This window comes from Phasianus colchicus, chromosome 4 (assembly GCF_987193195.1).
Source record: "Phasianus colchicus chromosome 4, bPhaCol1.hap1.1, whole genome shotgun sequence".
In the NCBI taxonomy this organism is placed as follows: domain Eukaryota; kingdom Metazoa; phylum Chordata; class Aves; order Galliformes; family Phasianidae; genus Phasianus; species Phasianus colchicus.
The window spans coordinates 16,031,118-16,044,425 of record NC_143439.1 but is presented as its reverse complement, the minus strand read 5'-3'; the positions used below and the strand labels follow the sequence as shown (position 1 = coordinate 16,044,425).

The following is a 13,308-nucleotide window of genomic DNA, read 5'->3' as shown; positions in this document are numbered from 1 at the left end:
CTGACACTACTTCCAAAAAAAACCAAACCAAAACAAAAACAACAACAACAAAAAAAACACCAAATAAATCCTCTCTTCAGAAAGGGATTCACACAAAAGTAAGTATTTTTGAGACAGAATTCACGCAATCATCTCCAGGAACACATAAGCAACTGAATCTGAGACTGTACTTTACACCTACAGTAAATTTTAATTTGTTTTTAGAACACAAGTACTGCAAGATTTCCTCCTTTCTGATATTATACTATATTAAACTGAGCAGCTGGTGAATATTTCACCAAGACCTGTTGTCACCACCATGTAAAAGTTCACATATAACTTCTGATGGCAGAGAATGAAGAATCATTAATGACAGCCTCTTACAGTGTGTAAAGATTTCAGCCCAGAAGAATGGCTTTGGAGCAGACCAGAATTTTCTATGTATGACAAGCAGAAAGGTCACCAATGAATAAACACACACACCAGCGCAGAACATCACAATCCTCTGAAGAGATCTGGTATAAATGGACCATTCCAGAGCCAACTACTCATACGGTCACTTATGAAATACTGGAAAGCAACACTCAGATTCAAACTGGGCTAAGACAAAACTAGCTGCTATTAGGCCAGAACCCAGCTCCTTAACACACTTTCTAACATACTTTTCTTGTAACTAAAACAAGTATGAACAATACTAAACAAGCAGAGCGTATGGAAATATCTCCTATAAACCAAATAAAAGGGATATGGAATGAAGTAAAAAAAAATCTAGACTATCTCAGAAATGCAATTTATATATTCCTGGTCAAAATCCTCACTTCTTGTTTTGTTTCAGCATGGTCTGAAAAGTAAGCAATCTAAAGCAAAGTAACACTGCATATACACACCGAGGAAACATTCACAGCCTTGGGATGAACAAGGAAATCCAAAATTCTGCCCCCTGCATCTCTTCAGACAAGTATATTCTGAGTTTGTCTTCTCCTAACCATACTTAGCAAATTCATTAAATAAGGAACATCCAGAAGCTTTTCCTTTCTACTGTGTATCTTCTAAAAAAATAAAAAATACAGCAAATGATGCTGCTTTTTTTTTTTCCCCGACTGCTGCTTAAAGGAGTGAATGGTATTCACACCCTCCCTGACAAGTCCTCAGGATTAGCTAGCTATTCTCCAGGAGTCAGAGGAGCCAGCACAGCAGCCACGTCTGTGTTCAATAAGGCAGTTCATTTACCTGTCCACTCTAAGACAGGTTTCTAAAGGCAGCTGTACTGAAAAGCCTACATCCCCAAATATAACATTAAAAGGAAATGCACGATTCAATTAAGTTTGTGTGAGATTCTTTTACAGATGCATTTGAAAGGAGAGTTGAAATCCATAGACCATCCTTTCCTACCTTTGAACTTCACTGCGTTTTTGGGAAGTTACACTGCTGATGGAAAAGCAGCACTTGGCTACTAAGCAATTGTCAAACCCCCTACAATTAACCCCTAAAAGTTCTGTCATTAAAAGGAATAAAGCAGTTTTTGACTTCTAAAATAACTTCAAACTGTTCCTTTTAAACATCACGCACCAGATGCTCAAGCCCATGGCCCAGAATATAGCATCTACAGCTAACAAGAATAACCCACGCAGATGGACATGCCGCTTCCCCTGCAGGACCACACACAGTCCTTCTGCCCCAAACACCACAGGCTGCTGCCAGCCATCAGGGACCTCCACAGTCACACAAGAAGTGCAGCAAGCCTAACCATGGACTGCTGCTGGTGCAGTCTGAAGTGCAGACTGACGGCACAGGCTTTCCCTGTTCAGCCACACGCACACACAGTTTGCACACTGAGAGGATAATGGAAATTCATGTCACTTTAGAAAAACAAAACTATCTTATGTCATTCTTTGAGGGATATCTGCAACTAAAAGGAGATATTTCTATACTTTAAAAGGCAGAATGTCAGGCTTTCCGTTAAAACTGCTTATCTCTTTTTCCTTCCCAGCCTGGGATGTTAGTGCTACCTTTATCTGAAATTCCCTTTCCAATCATGAAGATTGACTGGATTTTGACATACAATGAATATTTTCAGGTGCAAACATAATGCATGTAAGTCACCTCTGATCTCATTAAAACACATATATGAAACAGAAATAGGCCTGGCAATTCCAACCAGTGTGTTCACCAAGACTGACTGTAACACAACTAGCACAATGGTAGAAGCTGGCTACGAACATCATGTATGTAAACAAAGCAAATTCATATGTAAGCACAATCCCAATAAAAGGGCAAAGCTTTAAGACTCATACCAATAAGAAGTAAAAACGATGCGACGAGACAGAAGGAAACCACCCAGGTTAATGAGCTCAATTCCCAGCAACTGAAGGTAACCACGTAATTGCTGAACGGTCATGGAGTTCCCACAAAGCACTCAGTGTGTCACACATGCCACAGAACCACTTCCCACTGCCTTCACAAGACGAGAGCTTCTCTGAAGCGGCCAACCAAGCAGTACCCCCCAACGTTCCACCGACTGCCATTTCTCCCAAATGCACACAGCAGCCTGAAAGGGGCATTTGCCCATATACTGTTTAACTGTAGAGTAAGCCCAGTGTTCAAGAGCTACTAAGTCCTGCAGCCCAAAAACAACAAAGGCCATCCATCACCCACGCATCAGGCAATCCCTGAGCTTCCTGTTATACCCCGGACTAACTAAAATTCTGGTGGCATAAGCAATAGCACCTCTCTTAAGTTTCACAGAAGCAACTGGATGCTTGTTGCCATTCGAAGTAACAGAGAAGCCCCCAGGTTTCGCTCTGATTCTACCTTCACCTCTTACCCTGCCATAACAAGGGCACACATTTGTTCACAAGGCCAGTTTTGATACAGATGAGAATCTTACTGAATTCTGTATAACAGTTCAGCTTCACTTCTTTGAAGGACCCTTGCTTCTTCACTTCAAAGCCACAGTTTCAGAGATCAGGCAATGTGGCTGACTGGCAGCGGGCTCTGCCATGCTCCCCACCTGAGGCGTGATGCTCCACAGAGTCGACACCAGCAGCTGTATCCCCCCATGTCACCACACTAATTCTGAAAGCCAAGCTCTGGGCTTTACTTGTTGACTGGGCAATCAGCAAACACACAAATCTAACCTTGGAGTTAACACTGCAGAATTGATACTCTGATCATCTTAAAGACAAGATTACGCTGCCTGAAATGTTTCTTCTGCCTACTTCACTTTGGAGAAAGCCTCTACTTCACAACACTGTTAAATGCTGTGCAAATGAAATGATGAAATGATAAACCAGAATCAATGTCAAACACATGGTGGATTTGCACGTTCTAGTGGAGCTGAGCCATGAACATCTCACCCTACACACCAACAAGCTGTCGCGAAGAACACAGCCGTTTCTGCTGACTCCTCACAGGGAGCACAGCAACACGACCCAGCACAGCAATGCACAGCAGCATCACAGCACTGCTCATTTCCTACCTCTACAGCAGATTGATTTGAAAAAACTGACAAACAACAGAAGCTGCACAGGACAGCAATACCAAAATCCCTCCTCTTCCTTTTTTTTTTTTTTTAGACACACTGAAAGTTGCAAAGCTACAAAATCCAAATCCTTTACTCTAGCTTCCTCAGAGCAGAAACCCAGGCACTATCCCATAAAAACTGCAGGTGAGCATACGCAGATACACATATACACACACTCATGTGCTGCATATATATATATATAATTTTTTTTTTTTTAACACTGCTACTAAACAGTTATGGCACCATATACTTTGTCACTCCATTTGACTCTGAGTGGACATGGATGAAGAGAGAGATGTAAAGTGTACCAAAGTCTTTGTAATGCCAACAGTGAAACAGAAACAGATTTTTAAAAATCACTGTATTTGAAAAAGTCTACTTCTGCAGGTCAGAGGCTTTCTACAGTGCAATTCTTACTAGAGTACCTTCAGGGATAAACCTCCACAGAAAAAGTTTATTGTCCAAACCCTAGCAGACAACTAACCGTAATCGTGTTAACAGGTGTCAGTGTGACAAACTGCAACGAGGAGCTGCAGAGACAGGATGGGAAGAAAGCAGAATTATGACAGATGCACACACTGAAGACAAACTGAAAACTGGCTTTTCCTGAAAGTAACACACTAAATGCCCTGAAACCAAGACCTAATTAGAGCCAGTACACCAGAGATCACTTCAGAACACTCACTGCGTGCATGGAAGTATAACACAGTCTTAATCACAACAACAGCAGATGAACACATTTGGTTTCTTCTGCTGTTCTCTGTTCAGTAGCTGGGTTGTGGCATCACCTTGTTCCTCATGAACTGACATCTGGTGCAAGAGAAAACTGCTGTTTTCTTCTGGGTACAGTTATATCAAAAATACTATCAACTATTCCAACCTACATGAAACTTCTTAACTCCTCTTTAGCACCAATAAAAGCTTTGAAAGCGATGTTCAGTAGTCACAAAGAAGAGTTCACATTCCAACCTGAGGTGAACCACCACAGTGCTGTGTGGCACAGCCCGCAGCACAAAAAGCCCAAGTCCCCAGATTTGGAGAGAAAGCCCTCAGGGTTTCTTAAACAAGGGCAGCACATTTCCAGGCCAAGACTGCTCCCACTAACTGCAGCACCTCTGCCCCAAACCCAACAAGGAAAAGCAGTACATGCTCATGTCTGAGCCCAGGACATCCAAGATCCACACGGTCATTGGTATACCTGTACAAAGCTGGTTCCTAATACCTATTCCCAAGTCGTGCTCATGGAAGCGAGTGCCCAAAGTCCTGGCAAACTGAGCTCTGGGAGCACACCCAGCCCACCCTGCAGCCAACACGGTTCTGCCCTGCCACCAAGGAGCTGTCAGCTCAGACAGTCCCACTGGAACTGGCAGCAGGATGAACAGCTGGGAGAAAGCACAAGAGGAAACACTGCACATTTTCTTCTGCTGCTGTCATGGTTTTATGATTTGTGGTTATCAGTATTCCACATCATAACATCATGTAGTGCACTGGGAGTTTAACTGTTAATGCTCAAGTTCCAGGTACCTGTCCGGAAGAGAAGAACTACATTCCCCAGTGGGCTTTGCGGTCAGAGAGGAGCTATAACTCCTGGCAAGGTCACCTGATGTTCTCTTCTTCATCTGTGCTTCTCCGTCTGCGCTTCTTCATTGGCTCTTCTTCGTCAGCTCTCCTTCCGTCTCCCTGCTGTTCACCTGGACTGCGCATCTCACCTCAGCGTTGTGGTGAGGCCTATCCACCTTTTGGACATTCTCCCTTTCATTATATTTTGATTTATTAGCTTCAATTTTAATTATATCGTATTATCTTGCATTCCGATACTGTATTTAGTAAATTAGTTTGTTTCTCCTCAGATCGTTGCCACTGTTTTCACTTATTTTGGTGTCCCCTGTTTCCCTTTTTCCGGAGGCACAGATCTGCGGATCCCTCCGCCCCGCTGGTCACGGAACCGGGCCGAACCAGCCAGTAAAACACTGACAGCTGCAAACTGGGAATGAAAACAGAAACTAGAAGGGAAATGTGCAGCTGCGAAGGGGAAAGAGGTTTATTACTGTTATTGTATTTTAAACACACCTATTACATAAAGCTCAAAAGCAAGCGGTGCGTGCAGCCAGAGGGAAAACCTTACAGCTGCGAGAGCACAGCCCTACCGCTCCAACAACATCCCGCTGAGGGTGCGAAATCTCTCCAAACAGAATCACAAGGAACGCGTTCTGGCACCGCTTTGTGAAGGCTTCAGGTTTGCAAGTGTGGGCAGCTTTTGATTCACTAAAAAGACAGAGCCTGCTTAAGAAGGTCATTAGTCCTCGTCAAAGCAAAACTCGTCTCTAAAAAGAAATAAAAGCAACCGGCACAACAGCACCTTCCTGATCGTGAATTACAAAGCCAACCAATGTGCGTCGTTAAAACGGATCCCAATTTCTAGCACTACCGGCGGGGAACCCCCACCTTTTCGTGCCGCTGCACAGCCACACGAACCGCTCGTTTGCACGTCACGTCTGGGAGCTCTCACACACAGCAAGGCTGGCGGCTCGAAACCCCGCAGAGCTCACCTGCGGGCCATCGAGGGACTTTACTAGAGCGGCGCTGCCAGCCGAGGGCCGGGACCAGAGGCGGGGGGCCGCCGCCGACCGCGCGCGCTCCTCCCCGCGGGCGCCGCCACTGCGCGCTGCGTGCCGCCCTCAGGCGGGCGGGAACCAGTTCAAATCTGCCGCCTCGCGGGCGCCGCCGGGCGCGACGCGGCTCGGCAACCCTCTCTCCTCCTCTCCTCTCCTCTCCTCACGCGGCGGCCCCACTCAGCGCCCGCCCTACCGAAGGGAACGGAGCCGCCGGGCCGCGCCGCCGCCGCCGCTCTCCATTTGAACGGCCCGGCGCCCCCGCCTCCTTCCCCTGCCGCCGCTCCTCCCCGCCGCCGGCCGCCACCAATCCGCTCGGCCCCGTCCGCAAATTAAACTTGCTGCCCCGCCGCCGCTCCGCCGCCCCGAGCGCCGTCACCGCAAGAACGGCGGCGGCGCCGCCCCCGCTCTCGGCGCGAGGGCACGGGGGGGCCGGGGCGAGCGGCGGGGACTCGCGCTCGTGTCGGTGTCTGTCTCTCCTCCCACTCCCAGACAGTTCTGGAAACTGTGCATCACCTCTTGTCACAGGCGGCAGCCAGCAGGCGCTGCGCACAAACAAACGCCCGCCGCTCCGCCCGCCCCGAAACGCGGAGAGCCTCGCGGCGCGGCGCCGACGGACGGGCGGGGAGAGGACAGCCCATGCCGGCAGCGGGTGCCGCGGGCGGCGGCGCGGCGCTTTGTCTCGCTCCGCGAACGCCGCGGCCGGCCCCGCGGAGCGCGGACCGTTACCGGGCTCCGAGGCCCCGCCGTGCCCGGCCGGCCGCGGGGCGGGGGAGGAGGAGCCGCCCCGGCGGCCGGGGGCTCCGCCGTCCGCGCCCGGGTTCCAACGGCCGCCACGGCGTTCCATTTCCCCTCGGCGAAAGCCGCGTCCGACCCGGCGCGCCCCGCGGGCAGAGCGCCGCGCCGCGGGCGGGAGGAGCCCGCCGGGAGCTGCCCCGCGGCCCCGCCAAGTTTGCACCGCGCCCCCCACGTGGCCGCTCGCGCCCCGCGCGCCTTTAAACTCCCCGAGCGCGGGCGGGCGGGGCGGCGCCGGGCACAGGCATCGCGAGGGGCCGCTGCACCTGCTGCCCGCCGCACCCCCTCCTCCCCATCCCGGCCCGAGCGGCAACTTGTGCCCCGTTCTAACGAGGGCTATTTTTACGCTCTCGAAGCGTTTTTTTCCCCTCCGAGCCCAAACCGGCGCTCGGCGTAAGCGCGCCGCTCCGCGCACAGCCCCTCCTCCCGCGGTGAGCGGCGGGGCGGCTCCGGGACGCGCGGGGCCGCGGTGACAGCCGCCGGCCGTGCCCTCTGCCGGCGCGGCTCCGGCGGGACCGCTGCCGCCCTCCGCCTCCCGAGCGGCTCCGGCGCACCCCGCTGCCCGCGGCGGGCGCTGCCCGCGGCGCAGCCCACAGCCCGGGCCGGAGCGCGGCGCGACACCGCGGGTCCCCATTCCTCCCTCCATTCCTCCCTCCCTCCACCCGCTCAGCCCGGCACAAGTTGCGCGCGGGATAGCGGAGCCGCAACTCGGCCGCCTCCCGCCCCGCTTTGCCGCGGCGCCATGTTAATGACGTACTCTCTTATTTCCACTAGGCAGCGACCTTCGGCACCCAACTGCTCTCCCGCCGCCTCCGGAGCGACAAAAAAACCCATCAAATATGGCTGTGCTGGCGGCTCCCCGGCGGGCGCTGCGGCGGCGCGGGGCGGCGGCACGGTTACCTGCTGGCGGCGGGGCGGCGGCGGGCGGCGCGGCCGGGCTCCCCCTGCGCGGAGGGCGCGGGGCCGCCGCATGAGTTCGGCGCGGCGGCGGCGGGGCGCGGAAAGCGGCCGTGCGCGCCGCGCACACACACGCACACACACACACACACCGCCGGAGACTCCCTCTGACTGACGTTTGTACTTGTTATGGAGGAAGGACTCCGTGAATCAAACTCGTTTCTGGGTCACTGCTGCCACAGGGGGGAGCTGCTTTAATCCCCTGCCAAAACGGGAAGCCGAGGAAGGGGGGCCGGCCCCGGGCAGCGGCAGCAACTCCGAGCGGGCCCGGCACCGAGGGGCCGCCGGCCGCACCGCGCCCTAGCGCGAAGGGGAGGGCCTGTGGCACGGCCCCGGGGCCGGCCGCTCCGCTCGCCCGGTGCGCGTCGGGCGGGCTCAGCGCTGGGTTTATGACGCGGTACGGTGTTCCCCGCGCACCGCACAGTTTTGTGGTTTGCAGGCAAAGAAACTGAAGCGTGCGGGAGTTTAGTAACGCACGTCCGTAGCAAACGACGGCCAGGGCACGATAAGGCGGCACCTGCAGCTCCCTCGCTGCTGGCCCATCAGAAGAGCCAGCGCCACGTCTTCCTAGCAGGATAGGAAAAGGTCATAAACACCACATTCCACACCAAACTTTCCATAACCAAAAAGAATATTTGAATGCAGATTTTCTGTTTTTGCATACCGAAAGTTTAGCCTCACACCACGCACCTGTGCTCCCTGCATGGGGAGAAAGGGCTGCCTCCCTGCTGAGCAGAGCTACAGAGAAGAGCACAGTGAGCACAGCATTTGTGTGCAGCCACCTCTGCCTGCCCAGTAATCACCAATCGGGGTCCAACAGAGGAGTTCAGGTGATAGTTTGCACAGATGTGTAACAGCTGCCCGGCACCCACCAGGGCTCCCATTCCTACATATCCTAAAAAACTGAAGATTACAAGAAATGTCTTCACTCCCAAGATATTTTTTCACCGCAACAATAAAGCAATTACACTGTTTTTCATAGAACACCTTGAAGCATCTTCAGATTTTGAAGCCTAAAGACTTTGATTTCCCTTGTTCTTATCTGCATGAATACTTTTAAATCAATATAAAAGGGGAATTCTCTCTGTTCTCTCACTCTTGGAACCCAGAGCAGAGAAGGCACAGAAGGGAGCAACTCCACAGGCATCTTGTGTATTTGCAAGGCTCAGGGCCTCAGTTTTCCCCACCCTTGGTGCTTACTGGATCTTGTTATCTGCCCCCTTATTGCCAGGGTGACGTTTTTATTACCCATCATCTTTTTCCTGAGATTCCAGAAACCTTCTTCCAGTGCTAATGTTCAACGCTGCTAAAGCAGACAGAGAGCACAGACCTCACTGATGTGTATTATCTGAGCAGCACAGACCTGCAGCTGTGCTCCATACAGACCCATGATCAGCACTTACGTGCTCGGTGATCAGCCCCTGGGGCACTCATGGACTCCTTAGGAGCCTGTAAAAAGTGACTAAGGCAACAACACACCTATCATCACTTGCTATCTGGAGGTTCGCACTCTACAGGATGAATATGAGTTCTGTTGGTTCATTTAAGAGGTTCATTTAATGTAAAGGATCATTGGAATCGCCGGTTGTGCCACCTCTCTTAATTCTTTCTAGGAAAGTTCAGAGCGGGCTTCTGAGAAAACATGAAATGGGAATGCACTCTGATTTCTTCAGGGGAGCAATAACAATGTTCCTGTCTCAAACTCCTTGGATTTGAGACAATATTTTTATCGTTAATTGGTTTTCCTTTGCATACACAGCCAAGTTTAAGTTACGTGTTGTATTTTAGGAAACATTTTTCTTGGAATTCATGCAAGGCCATGCATGTAGGAACAGAACAATAACATGTTCTAGATGGTGGGCCATATTTTAGTAAGTAGGGGCTAAATGTGTTTTCTAAAGCTCACCAAACATGAGCTTTCTGCATTGCAAACACAGGTAGTCCGAGCTTTATGAGGAAGGGAATGTACCCAGGCAAGGAATACCCCAATCTTCTGGGGTATTTGTCTGTTTTGTCTCTGCATATAGAATCACTGACACCATTCTGGGATAATGTACTCACATGTCCAGAAATACTGAAAAAAAAACCATTACCACAAATACTACAGGTATAAAGTTTGATATCAATATAGCTATGGTGAAACAAGAAAATATGTGATGGAGCATACCAGGGTAAGCCATGGGCATCATTAACAGAAGTCAGCTCTCAAAAAAGGGATCTGCGTAATTCACGATGAGTTGTTCACTGCAGAAGCAGCTTTAGCAGCTTAGGACACCATTATGATTCCTGGCTAAGAACATCAGACAGCAGAAGTGACTGTATGAGTGATCCACCCTTGCTTCTCAATAAAATCAGCACCCAGCTCAACCTGCTAGGACAGGTGGACTGCCTGTAGTGATAAAGGAGGATGGTAAAAGCAAGCTACGCAGGGCAGAGAAAGAAATTTTAATTCTGCATTAAACACCTGACCACTGATGAGAAAATCAAAAAAGGAGAGACAACCACATAGCAGTTTTCTGCTGCCTCTGCTGGCTAAATTTCAAGACGATAGGTAAAAAGCTGCTGTACGTAGAATCAGTAGGGATTTTGCCATGGACAGTAGTGGGGGCAGAATTTCAGCCTTCATCTCTAATTATGACCTCTACACTTAAAGTCTGCACTTTGTTCTAATAAAACTTCACACTTGAAGTAAATCTGTGTCTTGCTCAGTCATCTCTATATCGGTATTGATATTCATTCTAGGAGCATCTGGAGAGTACGTGTCAGGAGAGAACCTGCTAATATGCTGAACTTCTGCAGCCCCTTCTCCAAGTTGTTTTACCAGGTACAATCCATACTAAATTTTATTTAAACTTCTTTTTAATGTTTATATAGCTTAAGTTTTCCCTCTCAACTGTTGCTTCTGAGCAGACACACAAACTCAAGGAAAGAATATGTGGCTTTTTAGCACTTTTGTGCAGGGTTTAAAGGAAAACATGTGTTGCAACAGTTTCTGCTACAATATTTCCACTCACTTTTTTCTTTTTTAAAATTTCATAATAGCAGCTACTCCTTTTATATTTGGAATCTGCTTCCATTACTGCTTGCAGAGGAGCTGCATTGTTGAGCCAGGTCCTGTTGAGACCCATTTTGTCCATAGTTGATCTTCTCACACAAGCAGAAGAGAAAAAAAATTTAACTCAAGCACATGTAAATTTCTGTGACTTACAAATTGTTTCAGTACAATATTCTTAACTGCTGCAGAAGCCCTTGCACTAACCACTTGCTCATGTGGCTCATGTACGGACTACAGAGAAATGCGTACATCACAGTTTTTCATAATTCAAACACATCATTTATGGCAACATGGCAAATGACCATCACACAAAGTCATCCACAAAAATTCATTTGTGCTCTCAGCTTTCTTTCCTTCTCCATAACTGCAAGAACTGAATTTTGGTATGCCTGAGCTCAGAAACACCAGACTCAGGTAGCATGTTACTTCCTTTTACTCTATCATGACTGCTTGTGGAAGGGAACTGCCAAGTCAGAGGCTGTACACATAAAGATGTGCTTTTTTCTACACTCACAAGCCTCATTCTTATGGTTTTCAGTTCCTCTGTTTTATTCAAATGCAGCTGTTGTGAGAGGCCACTGGCTCAGTATCCCGGTAAGCAGAAGAGTGCCATTAAGGGGCATGGATAGGAAAGAATGAAAAACAAATCTGCAGAGCTGCACTTTATGTTTAATATGTTATCAAACAGGATATTTGCAACAGGCTACTGTAGTGCCCTCAGTGACAAAACTTGAGAAGCAGAGATTATAAAAGTTATTTTATGTGTGGGCAAGCCAGGCCACACAGAGGTTAAATCAATTGCACAAGTCACATGTTAAGTCAGCAGTAAAACTGAGAATAGAAACCAAAAGTCATGCCTCCCTGTCCAAAGTCTGTAATGATTAAGCTGCATCCTCTCCTTTGGCCTGGATTATAACAGAGTACAAAGTATACCTCTATGACATTTTACACACAGATATCTTAAAATATTTTTGCAAGCCGAAGACGATCATTGCACAGAAATGCGACCTTTTCGAATTGTATAATCATCTTTAAGTTAAGTGGGAACAGCATTGAAAAGTACAGCTACTGAAAGTTGAGTGCTTCCAAATGACTCTAATTGGAAAGTGGAAGCTGTTGGAAAACCAGTAGAGCAAGAACCTCAGGGGAACAGCTGTAAGCAGGCAGTTAACTTGCAGGTCTGCGAGCTAAGCAGGATGAAGCTGATGCATCACCTTTAAGGTAAACAGCGCAATTTTGTTCATGATGAGAGAAGTAATTAGCAGCCGAGGTAATGCCCCGAGTACAGGAAGAACGCATTGTGAAAACCTCAGGCAAATGACAGTGCAGTAGCTGCAGATCAAATCTCAGTTAAAACATATACACGTGCTGCCTGGCAGCTCATCAAGCAGTGCTACACTGTCTAATCTAAAGGAACTTCAGCTTCAATATTAAACTGTGTTTATGCAGGCAGAAACCATGTAGTGAAAAAGTCCCAGGAGGAGGAATGAAGAGGCACAAGGTACCAAGGACAAAAGAACCCTTACATCTTCTCTCCTCCATCTCTATCAGAAAAAGAAAACAAACAAAAAGGGTGGAGAGGAGCCATGGGACAGCCCGTATATCAATGAGCCACATAAACATGCAGCAAGTGGCCCGTGCTGAGTGTTGTTATTGGAGAGAACTTATCAGAGTCTATCAGAAATATTCAGTTGAAACAACGACAAACAAACAAACAACACAAACATAAGGAAAGCCACAGTACCCTTGTCAGGTAGGGAATTATTCCCTTCTTTGCAAATAGACTATGTTAAAGAGATACAGCTGAAAATGGTTGCCGGCAAAGTGCAGAGACAGTGTCATGACTCAGCCCTAACATTACAATAGTGTAATCCTTCAGCGCTGGTTGAAGCATATACAATACAAAAGGTCAACTCTTGTTAACACTGCATTTGCACATTGGATGTGTCTAAAACCAAAGTTCTGCCTCTGACTCCAGAAAAGCAACGAGTTGTAGGAGGTGGGAGAGCCTTTGCACACAAGAAGGTTCAGAGGAAGACCTCAAACAGCTTGCACATCTTCTGTATACGTAATGCAAACACTCAGGAGATAAACAGCCCCTCAGTCATTTGATACCATTCATTCAGTAATTCTGAAGTGATATTTTTTAAAAAATTGACAAAGGGGCTTATTGTTTGTTTAGAAGGTAGAGCTTCTTCACTACTGCTTAAAGCTGAGACTACCACAGATATATTTAACAAAGCACACAGTGAAGAATGAAGAAAACTTGGAAATCAAATCATTCCTCTGGCTCCTGTGAACTTTGCTTGACTAAGCAAAAAAATGCAGCAAACGAAATAGTCTCTGACCTTCCAGAACAACATTTTTAAAAAGTCCGATCTGCTTAT

At 48.4% G+C, this 13,308-nt stretch overlaps 1 protein-coding gene across 14 annotated transcripts in view; it reads right to left on the bottom strand.

The window, feature by feature from the left end:
• JADE1 (jade family PHD finger 1) overlaps positions 1–13,308 on the bottom strand; it is a 149,904-nt gene that overhangs the window by 37,096 nt on the left and 99,500 nt on the right. For 2 of the 14 annotated variants that reach the window (XM_090138738.1, XM_090138740.1), the window contains one exon: positions 7,983–8,433. The exons of 6 other annotated variants lie outside the window; for them this stretch is intronic. Coding sequence is in view for 1 of the 8 variants with exons in the window: in XM_031607484.2 (XP_031463344.2) it covers positions 5,103–5,121 (19 nt within the window). In the remaining 7 variants the exon portion in view is untranslated. 6 more of the 14 variants (XM_090138745.1, XM_031607486.2, XM_031607488.2 and 3 more) reach the window with 6 other exon arrangements.